The 20745-nt window shown below is 35.8% G+C and overlaps 2 protein-coding genes and 1 pseudogene across 3 annotated transcripts; 2 read left to right on the top strand and 1 right to left on the bottom strand.

The window, feature by feature from the left end:
* Positions 1-1936: 1936 nt before the first annotated feature.
* LOC147402395 (pentatricopeptide repeat-containing protein At3g12770 pseudogene) lies at positions 1937-5041 on the bottom strand (annotated as a pseudogene).
* Positions 5042-7409: 2368 nt separating this feature from the next.
* LOC147402396 (rRNA-processing protein) lies at positions 7410-11481 on the top strand. 2 transcript variants are annotated; one of them, XM_086444047.1, is made up of 3 exons: positions 7410-7717; positions 9803-9897; positions 10888-11481. In XM_086444047.1, the coding sequence occupies exons 1-3, from the start codon at positions 7543-7545 to the stop codon at positions 11164-11166; spliced, it is 549 nt and encodes a 182-aa protein (XP_086300173.1). In that variant the 5' UTR covers positions 7410-7542; the 3' UTR covers positions 11167-11481. The 2 variants fall into 2 exon arrangements, with proteins under 2 accessions (XP_086300173.1, XP_086300172.1); XM_086444046.1 differs by having other exon boundaries at positions 7415-7717; positions 9803-9915.
* A 4245-nt stretch (positions 11482-15726) lies between these two features.
* On the top strand, positions 15727-20709 carry LOC147402397 (putative serine/threonine-protein kinase At1g54610). The gene is made up of 7 exons (XM_086444040.1): positions 15727-16314; positions 17407-17691; positions 17983-18300; positions 18703-18930; positions 19264-19364; positions 19604-19724; positions 20106-20709. The coding sequence occupies exons 1-7, from the start codon at positions 16054-16056 to the stop codon at positions 20451-20453; spliced, it is 1662 nt and encodes a 553-aa protein (XP_086300166.1). The 5' UTR covers positions 15727-16053; the 3' UTR covers positions 20454-20709.
* Positions 20710-20745: the final 36 nt, after the last annotated feature.

Raw genomic sequence — 20745 nt, forward strand, 5'->3', positions numbered from 1 at the left:
TGGGATCAAGGCAGTGTCACAGCTCAATTTCTCTCGATTTCAGTAGAGCTTCATCTGACAAACTCTATGGTCCCAAATCTAGTCAATTGGTGGTGATGGCTAACTTAAGAATGATGAAGGCAGCCTGTGATAGAATTGGTCAAGATTCAAGACACGAGTATCTGAAAACTTGTCATGGAGCATAAAATATTCTCACTACCTACAGCCCCATACTATCTGCCTAAAACAAAAATTCATCTTCAATTCTAATGGAATCACTCTGACTCAACAAATGGGTAAACATTGAAATTGAAAATCACCTACCCTTTATCTCAAAGTACACACAAGAACATTACATAAAGCTTATGCAACTGAAATTTTCATTAAGAATTTATCATTTTACAGACTGATATTTAAAATAATAATAATAATAATAATAATAATAATAAAAATTTGCATCTGAAAATAAAGAAATTTATCTTAAGATAAACTGAAAAAGTACCACGTACCGTACAAGAAGCTATGTCATGAAACTGGTTGATAAACATAAGCATCCCCCACCTCAGGACCCAACACCAACATACTCTCCACTGAATTGTAGCACTCAAATTTACCAACTCCATAGCATCTTCTACCAAAAAAGGGATCTCAACACCAATATTCAAGAAAGAACTTGAATGAAAATTCCATTAACCTAGTCGGCACTTTCAATAATTTGGGTTCTTAACCCAGAAATCTGAATGGCATGTTTCCCTGCTCAAATGGGTCCACCAAGAAGAACCTGGTTAATCTTATCTTCCCACAACTCGTAATTGACAAGGAACAAACACCAAATCTTGTCCACCAATCGGCTCACACCCGTTAACAAAATTTCCTATCCCCAGATATTACGTAAGGCCTTCCAACTTTAACCAATTCAACTTGCCCAACTCAGCTCTAGAATAATGTGGTGGCCCCACAATACTTTTAGTTAACCCATTATTTACCTCTGTTTTTTTTACATCGACTCTACCATGGATGTTTTAGGGCTTCTGGCTTGTCACCTTTTGGGATACAATTGTCACTCTCCTCTCTTTCTAGCACAGAATCTCAAGGAACCAAACTCTACATTGGATTCTCCCTCATAATCAAAAGAAAACAAGCTACAAAAGAAAGCATCATAAAATAGAAAGAAGAAGATGAAAAGCTATGTCCATGACAATGATTTATTACATGAATAGATCAATTCGAGTTCAGGTATATATATATATATATATATATATATAGGGAAATGTTCAACACCCTAAGCTTTACCCTACACTTGAACAAACGTGTTTTGTCCTACATGGGTTAGAAGTTTTGGAATGAGCTGATTTTTGGTGAGGATGATCTCTATGATTAGAAGATTATCCTCACCAAAAATCAGCCCATTCCGAAATTTTTAGCCCCATGTTTACAAGTTGAAAAATCGTGGACCGTCCATTTTTTGTAAACCATTTTTGATGGGGTTAGAAGTTTTGGAATGGGCTGATTTTTGGTGAGGATGATCTCCTCACCATAGAGATCATCCTCACCAAAAATCAGCCCATTCCAAAACTTCTAACCCATGTAGGACAAAACGCGTTTGTTAAAGTGTAGGGTAAAGCTTAGGGTGGGGGACAGGACCCATATATATATTTTGGCTGCCGAACACTACTCTCTCTCTCTCTCTCTCTATATATATATATATATAGAGAGAGAGAGAGAGAGAGAGAGAGAGAGTAGTGTTTGGCAGCCAAAATTTTGTCCTATACAGCTAAAATTTTCAGAATGGGCTGATTTTTTGTGAGGATGATCTCTATGGTGTAGAGATCATCCTCACAATTTGTCTTATATGGCTAAAAGTTTCGGAATGGGCTGATATTTTGTAAGGATGATCTCTATGGTGTAGAGATCATCCTCACAAAAAACCAGCCTATTCCAAAACTTCTAACCCCATCAAAAGTGGTTTACAAGTTGACGGTCCACGATTATTCAACTTGTAAACTGGGGCTAGAAGTTTCAAAATGGGCTTATTTTCTGTGAGGATAATCTCCTCACCATAGAGATCATCCTCACACAAAATCAGCCCGTTCCAAAACGTTTAGCCCATAGAGGACAAAATACTTCGGCTACGTTATTGGCTCTTGAACTCGACCCATACATATATTGCAAACATATATAACTACACAGGTAGAAACATAAGTAGATTTATTTCATGAAGAATTTCATGCAAAGCTAATCTTTATTGAAATTATACTTTCAGTTATAATCTCATTCATTGTTCTCATGTCAATTCTTTTGCATGAAAAAGGACAATCTCATGGGTTCTTTTCCCAATATGAGTCTAGTCCTGCAGTGAGAGAGTCCCTGCTTCCCCCTTGCAATAATACAATGGGCAATGATGATACAGTTAGGAAATCAATGATTAATCTTCTCTAGGAGAATAAGAACCGATACTAACGCAATTTCATACAAAATGTCACTCTGGCTTTGTCATTTGGAAATGCCCTTGTCACCAGTAATCACCACAAGAGCAATTCCCATCAACAAAATGATGGAAGCGATTTGCGTCTCTGACAATGATTTCCCTCCTAACTAACGTAGAAATATACTTAGTCACGGTATGGCAGTCACCACAAACACGGAGATTCTTAGTTATCCTAATCAAGCTTCCAGCTGGCGTGCTTATTAGTCCAAATGCAATAGCTAACCTCTCACTATGGACCCAAAGCAACTTCACCTTCATCTGCTCATCCACATCACGAAGCACACAGCTTGTGTCGGGCACATACCCTGAAGCTTCTATCTGTTTTCGTAAATTCTCCAACGTCCGATAAATTTCTTCCCAATATGGATGTGAATTGTCTCCTGCGAAAAAGGTATGGACCTTGTTTCCTACATCAATCAAACTATATCCCGGGGTTTTCCTCAGCCCTCTCTTCCTCATGAGACCTCTCACGTAGTCTACATCAGCCCATCTGCCTCCTTCAGCATATACGTTTGATAACACAATGTAAATACCAGGATTCGTGGCGTCTAAACTAAGCAATCTATCTGCAGTCTTGATACCCATATCTATGTTTTTGTGAGTTCGGCATCCACTCAGTAGTGCTTCCAGTACAGCATTTCCAGGCTCGAAAGGCATTTGTTCAATCAAGGCCTCAGCCTCTTCAAGCCGACCAGCACGGCCAAAAAGATCCACCAAGCAAGCATAGTGCTTCTCACGAGGTCTAATATTGTGGTCCCTAGTCATGGTGTGAAACAAGTTCATCCCTTCTTCTACGAGTCCTGAATGGCTACAAGCAGAGAGAAGAGAAATAAAGGTGGTCTCATTTGGTTTAATTCCCTCTTTTTTCATCCTACTATAAACACCAACAGCTTGATGTCCATGACCATGTATGCCATAGCCAGTGATCATGGAATTCCATAGAACCACATCTCTAGATATTGATTCATTATCAAATACTTTTTGGGCAGAGTCTATCTTTCCACATTTGGCATACATATCAATGAGGGCAGTTCTAACAATATCATCAAAAACAAATCCAAACCGTGTCAAATAAGCATGAACGCTCCGTCCTTTCTTCAGAGAACCCACGTGGGCACAAGCATGGATTAGACTAACGAGAGTAAGAGCATTTGCAGCAACTCCATTCTCTTTCATCTGACCAAACAATTTCAATGCCTCCTCTGCATGCCCATTTTGCGCTAAACCCATCAACATTGCAGTCCATGAGACAACATTCTTCTCTTTCATTGCACCAAAAACAAAACTTGCCAGATATAGAGCACCTGACTTGGCATACAAGTCAACAATCGCGGTTGAGACAATGAGAGAATCTAGCCCTCTTCTTAAAACACAAGCATGAAGAACCTTCCCATTATCCAAACTAGCTATCTGAGCACAACCCCGAAGAAGGCTAACCATGGTAACCGAATCAAACCGGCTACCATTTAAGATTAATCTATGAAAGAGTTCAAACGCTTCAGAGACCACTCCATTTTGTACATAACCTGCGATCATGGCATTCCATGAAACCAAATTCCTAATGGGCATCCAATCAAAAACTCGTTGAGCACTTTCAACGTCACCAATTTTACCATACATGTCAATCAAAGAGGTAAGAACCAGAATATCATAACCCATTCCCAATTCATTCAGATATCCATGAATACATTTCCCGAGCTCCAAGTTTCCCATCCCTCCACATGCTTGAATCAAACTCGCAATTGTTACTGGGGTTGGTCTAATACAACTACCTCGCATCTTAAAAAACAGATCAAAAGCCATATTAAAATTACCCATCTGCACATACCCACCAATCATTGAATTCCAACAAACAACATCTCTATAAGGTAAGTCATCAAACATAGTTCGAGCTTCATCGATTTTATCAAATTTTACCAAGAACCTAATCATTGAACTCCCAAAAAAGCGATCATTTTCTAGACCACCATCCACGGCGTCACTTATTATTTTCATCCCAATTTCAAAATTTGATAAATTCGTGCAAGCCTTGAGTGCAAAAGTGAAGGTATAACTATCCATTTGTAAACTCTTAGATCTCATTGTCGCGTATAATTCAAGGGTTTCCGAGTATCGTTCATTTCGGATATACCCACCCATCATGGCATTCCATACGAAGATTTTTGGGTCACGGCTTTGATCAAATACATGGCGGGCATCAGTCAAACTATCCAAATTGGAATATATCTTAATAAGTTTAGTCGCAATGAATTCGTCTGCGAACAAAGAATTAGTAATGATTTGTGCATGGATCGATTTAATGTGAATGAGGCTTTCTGAGAATTCTCCCAAGAGAGAGAGAAGTCTGTGTATGATGGGTGGTGATTGGTTGAATTGGGTATCTTTAATGGCAGGTGTGAAGGTTGTGGAGGAAGAGATGGGTTTGAAGGGTATTTTGGGAAGAATATGAGAAATACGTGAAGATGGAGAAAGAGAAGGCATGAAGGATTGAATGGAAGCATAGCAGTGTTTGATTTTTAACTGTTTGGAAATAACGCGCTAGTTCTATTTGTATTTTTAAATTTGCCAACGGTCCTGCTTTTTTGGCCAATAAGTAAAGAGCGAGGACTCCGTGCTCCACGAAGTTTGTTAAGTGTATAACTACAATATCCTTTCTATTATGTAATCTTCAAAATCCTTTAATCAATATTTTAGAGAACTCCTACTGGCACCCTAACTTTTTACTTATTACACCCCAATTTCTTAAGTTATTTATCATACCCCAATTAAAGAATAAAACTTTCCCTTCCAACGTTGTAAAGGTTTGGCTCAAATTATAATGTCAATATTACAAAACAATATAAGACTCAATTTAAAATCCTAAACCCAAAAAGTAATATCTAGCCAAGAAAAATAAATAAATAACAAGAGAGCTTCTTTTATTGGCATCCCAAATTTTACTATTCTCATTTGTTCACTTCTTTTGTTCAAGGTGAATTTATCATTTTATGTGTTGAATATGATGAAATTTCAAGTTTGGTACACTGATCATATTAATTTTGAAAAACATACATTAATTTAAAGTGATGAACTCGTTGACAAATTACCAACAAATTCACCATTAAAAAATAAGGATATTTTGTTTCAAGATTTACCTACGAATCTTCTCTTTGATACTAGTGAATTCATTACTTTAATGCTAGAGAATTTGTCACTTTAAAATGAAGGATATTTTGACTTTAAATTTACCAACAACTTCATCACTTTAATACTAGCAAATTTGTCACTTCAAATTAAAAATACCTACTAACGAACTTGCCGAGAAATGATTCATGCATGTTTTCGAAATTTATATGAACAGTGTACTGAAATCGGAATTTGAAAATAAGTTGTGCACATTTTGGGGAAAATCCTTTTATTTATTTTTAATTTTTAATTGGGGATACATAAAAATTGGTGTGCCCATAGCAACTTTCATATTTGAATTACAAATAAATCTTTTTGATAATGTGTGTTTGCATATCTTTACTATCATAATGAGATAAGACGTTGCACATCAAAATATGAATGACTAATACTACTCCCACTTTCACATTTAAACTTAATATTATCAAGATCATTTTTTGACACCAAAATTTAAGTCCCCCCACCCCCTCCCTTTTATATTAAAATTTAATATGCATTTGATTACACTTCTAAAGTTCAAATGGAGGTGGTTCACCTTTAAAATTCAGGTTCCAGAAACTTTATTTAGTTCTATTTGTTTCATTTCAGATTTCATAATTGAAATTCAAAAGTTTTGAACCAACGATGGGAGGGCGTTGGATAAAATTTTTGGAGTCTGATTTCTAGTTTCTAGATTTCATACCTTAGAAGTGTAACCAAACATAGCCTTAACATGATCAAAGTTATTTTTGTTATATAATTGGAATCCTACTAGTTAATTTTTAAAATTACTATGTAATCTTCAAAAACCCTTTTTGATAAATTGTGTTTGCATATTTTTACTATTATAATGAGAGAAGGCATTGCACACCAAAATATGAATGACAAATACTCCTACTTTCACATTTAAACTTAAAATTTGAGTACCATACATTTGGTAACACTTCTAAAGTCCAAATAGGGGTGTTTACCTTTAAAATTTAGGCTCCAGAAACTCTATTTATTTCTATTTGTTTTGTTTCAGATTTCAAATTTTATAAGTGAAATTCAAAAGTTTTGAACCAACAATGGGAAGGCGTTGGATAAAATTTTTGGAGTCTGATTTCTAATTTCTAGATTTCATACCTTAGAAGTGTAACCAAACATAGCCTTAACATGATCAAAGTCGTTTTTGTTAAAAAAAAACAATTGGAGTCCTACTAGTTAATTTTTAAAATTATAAAAATAGTAAAAAATACTATGTAATCTTCAAAAACCCTTTTTGATAATGTGTGTTTGCATATCTTTACTATCATAATGAGAGAAGGCATTGCACACTAAAATATGAATGACCAATACTGCTACTTTCACATTTAAACTTAAAATTTGAGTACCATACATTTGGTAACACTTCTAAAGTCCAAATAGGGGTGTTTACCTTTAAAATTTAGGCTCCAGAAACTCTATTTATTTCTATTTGTTTTGTTTCAGATTTCAAATTTTATAAGTGAAATTCAAAAGTTTTGAACCAACAATGGGAAGGCGTTGGATAAAATTTTTGGAGTCTGATTTCTAATTTCTAGATTTCATAGAAGTGTTACCAAACATAGCCTTAATATGATTGAAGTCATTTTTGTAAAAAAAACAATTGAAATCCTACTAGTTAATTTTCAAAATTACAAAAACAGTAAAAATTACTATATAATCTTCAAAAACCCTTTAATTAACAAAAGTGAGTGGTTCAGATTAATTGTAATTCCAATGTCGCATGTTTGGCCGTCTATCTAAGCTTATACAGGCATCTTTCGAGTAGGAGTGTTGCATATGATCTCATTTGTAAACTTGTAGAGTCTGTAGTTGTATTTTGTTCATCTTTCTCCTCTTATACCCTACTGCACGGCAAATTAGGGTTTCGCCTTCTACTTTGACCTCGATATTCTTTCTTGGAAACGATGAAGAAGCAAAAGCCGCAAATTCACAGAGACGAGAACAGAGAGAAGAACATGGGTTCCAAATCAATCACGATGAAGAAGAACAATAAGAAGAGATTAGGAGGGGCAGGCCTGTCGCTCCAAGCGTTCGCAAACGCGAAATCGAAGGATTTCAATTACAATCCAGCCTTCATAAGTAAATCTCTCCTTCCAAAACCCTCACTTTTACTCAATAATAATAATAAACTCGATGTGTTCTTGAATTCTATATGTTCTTTTATTTTATTTCCACCCATTCTCGAATATCTTTATTTCCATTTTATTTTATTTTCATGTAAATGGTGGTGATCTAGTAAGCTTAGGGTAACCTCAAACCCGAAATTTTGTGTGACGTAAGTAAAAAAAAAAAAACCTAATTTTTTAATTGGCGAAGAAATTTATGATGGACGAAAATTAGAGGATAGAAAGGAAAAGAAAAAAGAAGAGAGGATTGCAAATGTTATTACAGATATATTAGGGCTTTATAGTCTGTTTAGGATATTGAAATTAGAGAAAAACCAGGTACCCACGAACCCCAACCGAAAGTTTCTAGGTGGGGGTCAAAGTTTGATACATAGAAATTAGGGTTTTTCACTTAGGGTTTAAATGTAATTGGTTTCAATTGATTCTGTTTTTACTGAATTACTTATAAACATGGATTTAAACCAGGATTTATTAACATATTCAATTGGAAAGTGAACATATGAAGGAAAGTTTGATGAAGAGATAATAATGAAATGGAGTGATATTGAAAAGTGTACAAAGGTTTGGGTTCGATCCAATCTTGGAGCCATCCAATTGCAAACTCCATTAGCTTGGCTAAATTTGTGAAGCTCCTACTAATTGCCAAATAAAGTTAGCAAATTTAGTGATCGAATTAATGCAAATTTTTCTTTACCACATGACGAGCCCAACTAAAGCCCACCCAACTTGACCTCATGCCTTTGAACCTCACCCAACTGAAGCATGAACTTGGGTTTATGTCATATTTGAGAAAGACTTCAGCAGCCCTAAAAGTTTCTTCACAAGGGGTGAAATTGGGGTCAGATTCCTTCATTTGAGCACACAACGTTTGAAGTTGCACACAAATTGTTCATTGATCATGTTAGAGGCTTATATCCTAGTCCCCTTTTATATTGTTGTTTCTTCAGAAATTGAAGAATTGTTTGGTCAGTCACAATCTCTACTAGATGGTTAGGTAGATTAGTTCTCCTCAAGTCCTTTTCACTACTTGTTTGTGTAGCAGTCCAAAGTTATACCACCGCAATGAGTTGCATATCACGGATTGACCATTGTGGTTTTACTGGAATAGCAAAGTTCTCCTCATGGGCAATAGATGACCCCTTTCAATACCATCTATCCTGCTAAATAAAGGACCTATGAATTACTGTTTGCATGATTTCATCCTGATGAAACTTGACACGTCTTCCATAGAGTTCACATGGCTAAGCACATGTCCTTGCAATCAATATGCATAGAGTCCACACCATTTCCTTTAGCAATACCAGTTAATATGGAGATGTAGTGACCAGAAGTTAGTTAATCTGTAAATGTAGTCGCAGATGATAAAGTCACTGCAAATTTTGGTCATACTGTCAAGAATACCACAAGCATGCATGAATCATTGCGGTTCCTAGTGTAAAACAGCTTTGATGTATAGACTATGCGCAAATAAAAAGGGGAAAAATTAACAATGAGATTGGAATTACCCCCATTCCTCTAATGTAACTTACGTACTCAGTGATGAGTAGTGGGGCCCCCTCTCTGATTGGGGCTGACATGGCATTAAACCATATGAACTGCCTCACCTGAGATAAGAACATTTTCTTCACATTTTCTGCCTCTCAAATTTAGTGTTAGAACAGAAGCTTGCAGTCATCCCGGAGTCACTGATTTTTGGATTATGCCCTCCAAAAGAAAAAAGCAACAACAACAAAAAATATTCCTTCTTAATGACTCCTTGTCCTCCTTTAATAAATTTCTTTAGTTATTAAAAAAACAACAAAGGGTTCAATAAAATTATCTTTATCGATCAAAAAAAAAAAAACAACAACAACAAAGGGATGCACCAGCAACAGTAGAATTGATGATTTGGCCTACATGTGCTTAATACAACACCTATTAAAAAATTGCAATTATGAATTTTCACCATGCAAATAGGCTTTATGAAGGTTTGAGTTTTTTTTTTTTTTTAACAAATCTAATTCATTTGTTGATCAAAGCCATTTATGTTTTGTTTCAGAGAAGCAAAGGGAGTTCTATAAAAATGCCAAATATGTGAACAAATACAAGAAGTCACTGAAACAACAAACTGGACAGCAGAATCATCCTTCTACAGTTACGAGACTCCCAGAGGTTAATTTGCTGATTTACTTCCTTGGAATGCAATATCCTTATCAGATTTGTTAGTGTGTGCCCTAAGGGCACTTTTTAAGATGCATTAAATACACCGTGGAAATAAGCATCTGAGGGTATTTTTGGTAGAATTTTTTTAGGGCATTTTTAGTAGGAAAATAAAATTTGAAGATGTATTTAATGCATCTTAATGTGTGCCCTAAAGGGGTGCAAATTGGTCCGGTTCAAACCGAGAACCGAACCAAACTGATAGCTTTGGGGTGGTTTGGTTCAGTTTGGAACAAGTTGTGGTTTCATTCCGGGTTACGAAAATGGAAAACCGATCGATTTGGTTCAGTTCTCGGATCAAGCTTGTATAGAACCAAACCAAACCGAGAACCGAACCCTTATGCAATAAATAAATATATATGTATATAATAATTATTATGAATTATTTTAGGAGTTAGGACATAGATTAATGATCTTTTATGGATAATCTAATGACTTTTTATGGATAGATTGGTGATTTACTGTATTAAATTTTCTGTTTATTTTTTTCATTAAAAAATGTTACTTACATTATAGAATATTGGCAACCCATAGAACCGAACCAAACCAAACCGACTTTAGTTTGGTTTGGGTTGGTTTGGTTCCAATGGAATTTGGTTTTGTTCTGGTTCTTATTTAGTGGAACTGACCTATGTCGGTTCGGTTCCAATTTGACCTCAAACCGAACCATACCGAAACAAGTTGCACTCCTAGTGCCCTTAGGGCACATGTTAACCAAACCCTGTTCTTATTACTGGTTTTTGGTGTCTGCACTTCCTCACACCTTGAAGAAGTATTGCTTTCTAGCTCGCAACTAAAAAAATCTCTGAACCCCAATTTCATGGGAAATCACATAGTTAAATATCTTGGCTACATTTTTGTGCATTAATGTTCTTAAATAAGCTTGACCACGTAGTCACCAATCATTTTGGACTACTTTGACAGGTGGGTGATGAAACTAGTGCTGGTAGAAAGGTAAATAAGAACAAGAAGAATAATTTCCAGAGTTTGAAAGACGTATATGAGAATAAAATTGAGGAGGAAGAGAAGGTAAGGAAGGAGAAAGAAGCAATGATCCAAGCAAAGAAAGAAGAGAGAGAAAGAGCAGAAGCTCAGAGAAAGACGCAGAGAGAGAAGATGTTTAAGAAGACAAGGTCAGGTCAGCCCGTCATGAAGTACAGAATAGAGCATCTCCTTAAGAGTATTCAAGGTTCTACAGATTAGATGTTGCCTGGAAGTGGCAACTTAGTTAAGTTGGTAAGGTGTGTGGAGTGTTTTTCGTCCAGGTTCAAACCCAATCCACCTTGAACCCATCTTCAATTTGCTAACCACCGACCCTTCACCGATAAAAAATCCAAAAAATTTAGATGTTTATAAGTTTTGTAACATAGATGGTTTGGAAATTGAGAGAGTAAATTCAGCTGGCGTGGTCATTTTTGTTTTTCGGATTGTAAGAATTTACATCTTCTGACGAGTCCTATGGGTGTACTTAGTGTGTCAAAAGACTATTTATCTTTTATTCACCAATTTGTTTTCTTCTTTTTCTCTCTCATCTTTTGGCATGTTTTTATAAGTAGTATGTATGTCTTTTTGATAAAAGCACTAGAATATATATTAAAAATTAATATCTAGAATAATTATATTGTTTTTGTATCAGCGATTATTGTTGGATACCAAATACCCAAATTACAGATAAATTGATCTTGAGGATCCATGGAAATTTCCAAGAATCGTGTGCAGTAAAGAAATCGGAAGAAAGTAAGGTAAATGAGAATCATTTTGCTTCTTTCTTTGGGTATTTGATCTCTTAACTAAGCTAAGAGAAGTCTTCAAAGGATCAGGTTAGAAATCATTATCAATTTCATTTTCAAATCCTGCTCACGCCAAAACATCCTCAACAATACTGGGCAGAAGATAATTTGAACCCCATGTGTACCTATATAAAGTCCTGCCTGCAAGCTAAATGTGGCACTGTCTCGGAGAGAGGCTTAGTGAAATAGACATGTCTGTGAAAATGCAGACTACCCTCACTTGGATAGAAAGACCCTATGAAGCTTTACTGTTCTCTGGGATTGGCTTTGGGGGTGGAGGGCGAAGAAGGCCTCCTTCTGGGGATCCTAAGCCGTAAAAACAAATCCAATTCTCTCATTTGGATTGAGGGAAGTACATGAATCAATTCAGAATTAAAAATGGAAAAAATTCTATAATTATTGTAGAGGGAAATAATTGCATGTTAATCTAAGCAGTACACGTGTCCGAATCGACTATAAGTGGTACCAAGCACAGAACAGTATACAGGACACAATCCTGCAGGCAAGGTAGATCAGAGCAAGGACCTCCTTAACCTAATTGACAGGGCAGCATAACAATAAGTCAGATCATGCCTGCCAAGCAGGACAGGCCAGGTCATAGGAAAACCATAAAACTGTTGCGTGCACGTAAATCCCGAAAATTTCGAAAGAGATCTCTGCAGGTAAGTACAATCTATTCAGAAGATCCCGATTAAGTAAGCAACTCCGTAGAGTTAGTGGAAATCCCTTGATTACAGTCTATAGAGGAGGAAACCCTATGGACAGTTAGGGGGGACAAATAGCACATGAAGCACTATTGAGGGGGATCTTTCGGGGAGATTAGAGTCTAATTAGTAAGATGGACTATTCCTCTGTTTCTCTAACTGGAGTGTCGAAGTGACTTTGACAGATACCACGCCACCATGAGAAGGGAGGTGCTAGGAACGACTTCGGATTAGTGCGGTTGGATTCATTGTAGTCGTTCACCGGATTCCGACCACACAATTATAATAAATAATCAGAATATTCATGAATCTTCCATTCGAATTATATCCAGGTAGGGGTGTTTAAGCCCCCACACTCTACTCTTTAAATTCATGGGACGAACCTTTGCATTTACTCTCTTTCAGAGTAATCATGTCCTCGACGATCGAGTCAATTATATATCAATGGAGAATGATAAGAGACCATATTGGATTTGAAAATCATGGTAAAATAATTGTCTTGAATTCTTTTTATTGAACTTTAACTCTATAGTAAATTAATGACATTTATCAAGTAATATTATGTATCTTTACCTTTGTCATCATGTTTATATAATTTCTAAAACTTCCTGATTATCATCTTTGGATTTGTCCAAGTAATTCCAATTAAAATTGTACTATATGCCTCTTCTAAGACTTCGTGGATTCTACTAGGACTGTCAATAGATAGGTATCCAATCTGATAGTGCTATATCCGAATTCGAATCCAAAAAAAAAATAGTAATATTCGAATTTGAATTCGGATCTGATCGGATATCACTAATCACTATTCGAATTCGCATCTGAAAGAATTATCGGATATCCGAAAATATTCGATTCAAATTTAAATATAAAAAAATCTTTGATTTTTTAAAATCAATTTATAGGCAAAATAGAGTTAAATAAAGTAAAAAAATTACCTGAAAAATAGGATTTTTTCTGGTAAGGGAACACATAATTCATCGCTAATCGATACCAATGCATCTTTTAAAGTTATACCATCGATGACATTGTTTGGGAAGTGCTTGTATACTGAAGTGAAAGTGTACCATCACAGACGACAAGCTCCCAAACCTTCTTCCCTTTAATATCTAATATTGATCTTGAATCTCAGGCTTGTGGTTTCTGATTTTAGTTGGATTGAAGTTTAGGCTCGTCATGAAACTTACTTGCAAATTATTTGCATAATTTGAGTTGAGAGGGAGTTGGGAAGAAAGATTAGTCTTGGCTTGTCTCATCTTACACATAAAGAAAGAGAGAGAGAGAAAGAGAGAGAGAGAGAGAGTGAGTGAATTGTCTTGTCTTTAATAAAAAGAGAGAGAGAGATTGTCTTTTTATATATATAAAGAAAAACAGATGTATCTTGTATTAATTAACGTTTATATATATATATAGAGGAAGGGAGAAGCATTCAGATCGGATATTAACGAATCGGATATAATGATATCCAAATTCGTATCCGAAATCTATTTGATTCCTAAAAATACATCCGAATTTGAATCCGATATCCAAAAATTTCGGATAATATCCGATTTTTTAAATTCGAATTCGGATTTCGACTATCCATTGACGGGCCTAGATTCTACACATGTTGGGCACGTATTGATGCTTGAAATTATTCTTTCTTTTTTATCTAATTGTCAAAACATGTGCTGTTTGTTCATATCATATACCCCATAATTTTATATATAGTGTTGAGATTTGAAGGTTGAAGACGAGGGAAATATTTGTACCTTAATGATTTTAGTTGATGACTTTTGAGGGGAAAGATATGGTTTTTGGTGGTGATTTTTTAGGAGAAAGAAAGATCAAAGATGTTTATCGATGATGGAAATGAGAGAATTTAAATCATTCTTTAGTAGTCTCTTACAAAAGACTGAAAGCATGGGGATATGTCATCGGTTCGAAATTAAAAATAATAATAATAATAAATAAATAAATGCCTCGTCTAAATGATTTTTCACACATACACACGAGAAACGACCCACCCATAAATAAGATCTAAAAGCGTGTTTCAATCTTGAGTAATGATTTTCGGACTCCTCCACGTGTTACATTCAAAATACTCTCTTGATGTGGTATATCCTAAAATCATAGATCATTTTTTCCTTGGGATGCACAATTGCACATATTTATGAGAATGTGCAGATGTGTATCACAAGGCATAAAATCTATGATTTTAGCACATGTAACGTCAAAAGAGTATTTTGAGTATGCTACGTGGAGGAGTTCGATTATCATGAGTCACATCCTTCGACACTATGATCAACACTGAACTGACGTGGCAATGGATAGAGAACCATAATTTTTTGAGGAGTCGTGATAATCTAACTACCTCACATGGCACACTCAATAGACTCTCCTAATGTAACAAGTTCAAGAAGCATAGATCTGTACGTCTCAAGATACATGATTCCTTTGGGATACATATTTTTATGGGGAAATGTAAATTTGTATCTCGAGACGTACATATCTACGATTCTCGAACTTGTCAACATTGGAATAGTCGATTGAGTGTATCACGTGGGATACTCAGATTATCACGATTCTTTTTTGAGTCGTGATAATCTAACACCCCCTCAAAATATTCTCATGAGGTGGTATGCCTCGTAACCATAGACTTTATGCCTTGGGATACACAAGTGCACATCCCTATGGAGTGTCATACTCTCGTGACGTGACATGATTTTGAATAATAGACTTTATGCCTCGGGATACATAAGTAAACATTCCCATAAGTATGTGTATCCCGATGAAGGAAAATTTGTGGTTCTGGCACATGCCACATCAGCGGGGGTATTTTGAGTATGCCACGTGGGGATGTCTGATTATCATTTCTCTAATTTTTTTTCTCGGATACAAGTAGATAATATAATTTACACGCGTCAAAATTCCATTGGATAATTGACTAGAGTGAAAGTCCCTCGTGATCCTGAATGATTGGAATCGATATGGCGGGTGGAAACTGGAAATCGGAATTCCGTTATGAATCAGGATCTAGAACAGTATCCCGTTCCTATACAATAGAAACGGTATCTACGTGGCATCTTTTGATAGGTAGGATGTTAAAATTGGGCTCCTAACCAAGCTGTTTTTTAATAGCACGCAGCCCAATGTGTTTAATCTTCAACGAAAAAGTGTCACGTAAACACCAGATCTTTCTATAGAGACGAGACACCATTCTCGATTGCGACTCGTTATGTTATTTCAGCCTCACTACATTACTTCTGGATTTTATTCTCTCTGTCTCTGTGAGAATAAAAAAGCTCAGTAGAGAGAGAAGCTTTAATGGCTGATCGTCATCAATCACTGAAAATCCATAATAATTTCTCACTGCTTCATGTTTCTTACTCTATTTTTTTTTTCTTAACTAATTGTTGACTTCCACAGATAGTTGCAAGCTGAAAATCAACACTTTTTAAGCTTTATCGATTAAAGCTAGCGTTCCTGACTCGAAGTAACGGTTAGAGAATTTGTAGGGTTTCGATTTAGTTCACATGATGTTAAAGTTCTTAGGGATTGGATGAAAGAGATTGGAAGTAATCTTTGTTGAGAAATGAGGTTTGAATATATAAGATATGGGGTGTGTAATTGGCAAAGAAGTGTCTTCTTCAGAAGTGGGGGAGAATCTAAAAGAGGAGGAGAAACGTCATGGAAGTCGAAGTTTACGCGGCTTGCGGAGAAGGTTGAGGCCCAATCCAAGACTAGGTAGTCCCCCTACGCATGTATATGGAGAGCAGGTCGCAGCCGGATGGCCGTCATGGCTCTCGGCTGTAGCCGGTGAGGCCATTAAAGGTTGGACTCCTCGGCGAGTCGACACTTACGAGAAAATCGATAAGGTCAGTATCCCTTTCTCTTCGAAAAAGTTTTACCAACTCCAACAAGATTTCCTTTTGGATTTGAAATTTTTAGTTGAATTGGATTTCTAACTTATTGCTTGAACACTAACCTAGTACAAAAACCCTTGTTATAGTTTGTGGAGCTTAATGATATTGGTCAGGAAAGAGTATTGATCATCATTTAACACATTGGATTTCTGAAAGGCATTTTCATAATTTCACTGATATTATTGAAAACCCTAGTTAAATTTCCTGGGGGGCATAGTATCAGAATGTCCATTTTTTTACAAAATAGTTTAAAAAACGTTCTATAACTCTAATGATTAACAAATAAATAAATAACTCGTCTTTTTAAAAAGATGCATTTTATGTTTTAAACACGTTTTTTAAGAAGAAACGAAAATAAAAAACTTATTTGTTTTTAAGCATATAGTTAATTTTTATAGTCTTATGGTTGTTTGTATTTTGATCTATAAATATTGTTAATGTGGAGTTTGATGATAATGACTTGGTGTTATTATTTTGAAATTTTTTACTCTAAACTTTTAACATCATAAAATTTATAATTATGTGGAAAAATGTTATTAGGTATAGATATTCCATAGTATTATTTTAATGTAAAAATATATTACAAAGTTAGGTCTAATGCATTACATATTATATTTCTCATAATTTTAATATATACTTATTATTTTTAATTTACTGTTTTTTTCCCATTTTATTCTCGTCTTTATTGTTTTTTTGTTTTTTTTTTTCTGAAGTTTTCCCTTGCCGTTTTAAACCAGTATTCCGACTTGGTGACTATGTTGGGGGTATATATTTCTATTTTCAGTGAAAGAGTGTAATCTGTAATCACAATTTTTATCTTCATAGTGGAATCGGTGTGATCTGTGGACGTACATCAATCTTGAGGGAACCACGTAGAATTTGTGTTTCTGTGGGTGTGACTGCATCTTGCTTTATTTTATTTCTTTATTATTCTTGTATCGATTTTCCTACAAAACTAACTAAATAACAAGATCCCTTTTTTTAATATTGCATTTAATGGGGGTTTTAAAGTTGGTGTATTAATTTGTTCCTCCACTTCTTCAGATTGGGCAAGGGACTTACAGTAATGTGTACAAAGCTAGAGATACATTAACAGGGAAAATTGTGGCATTAAAGAAGGTCCGGTTCAACATTTTGGAGCCTGAAAGTGTAAATTTTATGGCTAGAGAGATTCTCATCTTGCGCCGACTAGATCATCCTAATATTATAAAGTTGGAAGGGTTGGTGACTTCAAGGGTGTCGTGTAGTTTGTATCTTGTATTTGAATACATGGAGCATGATTTGGCTGGACTCGCAGCAAACCCAAGTATTAGGTTTTCGATGTCTCAGGTAAGGTTAGGACTTAAAAGTACATGCCTCGATCAGACTTTTCTGTAGGATAGTTTTTAATTGAGTCATGCTAGAGTGACCTCAAGATTGTACCCCAAAGTATATAGGAACTGTAGATGCTTTTTGACTCATATATCAATGAAAAACATATATGGTTCTTACACACTTTTACGTCAAGATATGCTATATGAGGTACAATCTTGAGGTCACTTCAACATTATTCTTTTTAATTATTAGGTTTGTCGGATTACTTTAAAAATAAAATACTTGCTTTTTTTCTTGATATGGCAGGTAAAATGTTACATGCATCAATTATTGTCGGGTCTTGAGCACTGTCACAACCATGGTGTACTACACCGCGACATTAAGGGTTCGAATCTCCTTCTTGATAATGGAGGAATGCTTAAAATTGCTGATTTTGGACTGGCAACTTTCTTTGATCCCAATCACAAGCATCCCATGACTAGTCGAGTTGTTACTTTATGGTATCGAGCCCCAGAGCTTCTTTTGGGTGCTACTGATTATGGCGTTGGTGTAGACCTTTGGAGTGTAGGGTGCATTCTAGCCGAGTTATTGGCTGGGGAGCCTATCATGCCTGGGCGTACGGAGGTGTGATGTTTATGCTTTAGTTTTCTTTCTTGAATAATGATTTTCTTATCCCCCCCGCGACATCCGGTCCCTGATATGGAATGTGCTAGAACCATAGATTTTTTTTTCAGGATACACAACGACACATATTTACGGGGATGTACAGTTGTGTATCCGAAGGAAAAACTCTATGGTTCTAACCCATATCACGTCAGGGAGTATATGTCAGAGGAGGCTTCAGAAAATCACGACTCTTCTTTCATTGTTCGTTTACCTATGAGAAATTGGTCTTCTTTTATTACTTCATTCTCATTCTAAGTTTTATTTTTATTTTTTTAAACTGATTAATTGTTGGACATACACTACTGACAATTTGAAAATGCTGATGAATATGTTTCTGATGACCATTTTCTGTTCAAATAGGTAGAGCAATTACATAAGATTTTCAAGCTATGTGGCTCCTCTTCTGAGGGATATTGGAAAAAATCAAAGTTGCCACATGCATCCTTATTTAAAGCCCGACAATCATACAAGCAGTGCATAGCGGAGACGTTTAAAGATTTCCCGCTATCATCACTACCACTAATTGAAACTTTTCTTGCAATTGACCCAGCCGAACGTCAAACTTCCACGACTGCACTGAGGAGTGAAGTAAGCTTGTATATCACACTGTTCTGTTTTATTTGCTCTGTTTGGTTATCTTTTTCCAATAACATGGCCACTCACATTGTTAGTTTCTATATGATATTTCACTTTAACTTCTCTTGAGGTCATTTGACCGATGTTCCATGTTCTTGATCGACGGCAAAATGAAATGAGCTTTTGAATCCCATCTAACAATAGTTCAATTTCTGTTAAGCTGTTGGTTGTTTAGATTCATGAGGTTTTTTCGGTGTGAGTCGATAGTCTTTCTACAATTCCCTTTATATTTTCCAATGTATTGGGCAAGATGGTTTCCATGATTGCTTGTTTTCTGTTTTGTAGTTCTTCACAACCAAACCATATGCGTGTGAGCCCTCAAGCCTCCCACAATATCCTCCAAGCAAAGAAATGGATGCTAAGCTACGGGATGAAGAAGCAAGAAGGTCTGTGGGTGACTAAATTTACATTATTTGCCTGTATTTCAATACTTGTAGCTTTCTTCATAATTTCTAAAATAGTAAAAATTACATTTTAACGAAAAAAAATTCTAAACTTCCATGAGGGGAGGCCTTAAATTCCTTGTCAACCATTTGATGGGATATTAGTAGTAGTTATATATAGGTCTCTTGCTTGTACTTTATTCATGCTGGTAAATCATACTTGTGGGCTTGGGGCTGTGTAGGCTGAGAGTAGATGGTGACAAAGCCAATGGTGTTGGTGTGAAGAAAACTCACTCGCGTGATCGAGCTGCAAGGGCATTTCCTGCTCCCAAAGTGAATGCAGAGCTTCAACCCAATCTTGATGTATGCTAGATAAGATTCTTTTAATTATCATTTTTTTTTTTTTTTGGTTTGATGAGTAGGTTTGGATTACAAAAAAATACTACATGACCTATTCTGAACAACCAACATTTCATTGATTGGTTATAGTTTTCTGTTTTTCCAAAGAAACAATAGATGGGACAAAAATAAGAGCTTCTCAAAATGAATTTTAAATTCTGAACTAAAATAGTGGAAATCAAAGTAACAAACTGTTATTTGAAATCCATTTTGTTATCTTCAAAATAAATGCAAATGTCTGTATAATTGATGGGGTTTTTTTTTTTTTTTTCTTGATTATGCTATATTTAATGAAGTTATTTTATAAATTTTAAGTTTGTTTAATGTATTTGCTTTTTTTCTCAGAGGCGACAACGTCTAATTACACATGGAAATGCGAAGAGCAAAAGTGAGAAGTTTCCTCCACCACACCAGGATGGAGCACTTGGCTGCCCGTTGGGTACCTCACATCACATTGATCCTTCCTTTGATGAGGATCCACCTGATACCCCTTTCAGTTCCATGACCTTCACATACCCTAAAGGACCGGTGCAAACATGGTCTGGTCCATTGGTGGAACCTACTGCAGTGGGTGCTTCAATACGGAAGAAGCAGACTACGGGTGATACACGTGTACCTTCCAAACTACATACGAAAAAATCTCAAAAAGATAAGAGTGGTGTTTGTGTCAAAGGAAAAGCAAACATGCCATGATATTCCCCTGCTACCACCTCCTCCTCCCCCCCCCAAAGAAAAAAAAACCGCCCAATGTGCAAACATGCCATGTCTCTGCTTATTCCAACACGGTTCATGAGGATGCCCATTATGTTATTCCTAGTGTCTCAAATCAGCCGGAAGCCTAGTTGAAGGTGTATTAAGAGGTGAAAGTTCTTTATTTTTTTAAATGGTTCAAATTTTTGAAAGAGTGAAATAATTATAAGTAAGGTGAGAAGTTGAAAACTGATTGCCATAGGTTACTGAAAGATCTAATAAGAATTATGTTGAA

This window comes from Akebia trifoliata, chromosome 5, assembly GCF_017979445.1.
Source record: "Akebia trifoliata isolate Shusen 1 chromosome 5, ASM1797944v1, whole genome shotgun sequence".
NCBI classification, from domain to species: domain Eukaryota; kingdom Viridiplantae; phylum Streptophyta; class Magnoliopsida; order Ranunculales; family Lardizabalaceae; genus Akebia; species Akebia trifoliata.

Excerpts from the sequence above, each read along its gene's own strand:
- LOC147402397 (XM_086444040.1), top strand. The coding sequence starts at position 16,054 with ATGGGGTGTGTAATTGGCAAAGAAGTGTCTTCTTCAGAAGTGGGGGAG. Across the intron at positions 18,931-19,263 it reads CGACTGCACTGAGGAGTGAA|TTCTTCACAACCAAACCATA; the intron begins GTAAGCTTGTAT and ends TCTGTTTTGTAG. Across the intron at positions 19,365-19,603 it reads CGGGATGAAGAAGCAAGAAG|GCTGAGAGTAGATGGTGACA; the intron begins GTCTGTGGGTGA and ends GGGGCTGTGTAG.
- LOC147402396 (XM_086444046.1), top strand. The coding sequence starts at position 7,543 with ATGAAGAAGCAAAAGCCGCAAATTCACAGAGACGAGAACAGAGAGAAG. Across the intron at positions 7,718-9,802 it reads TTACAATCCAGCCTTCATAA|AGAAGCAAAGGGAGTTCTAT; the intron begins GTAAATCTCTCC and ends GTTTTGTTTCAG. Across the intron at positions 9,916-10,887 it reads CAGTTACGAGACTCCCAGAG|GTGGGTGATGAAACTAGTGC; the intron begins GTTAATTTGCTG and ends CTACTTTGACAG.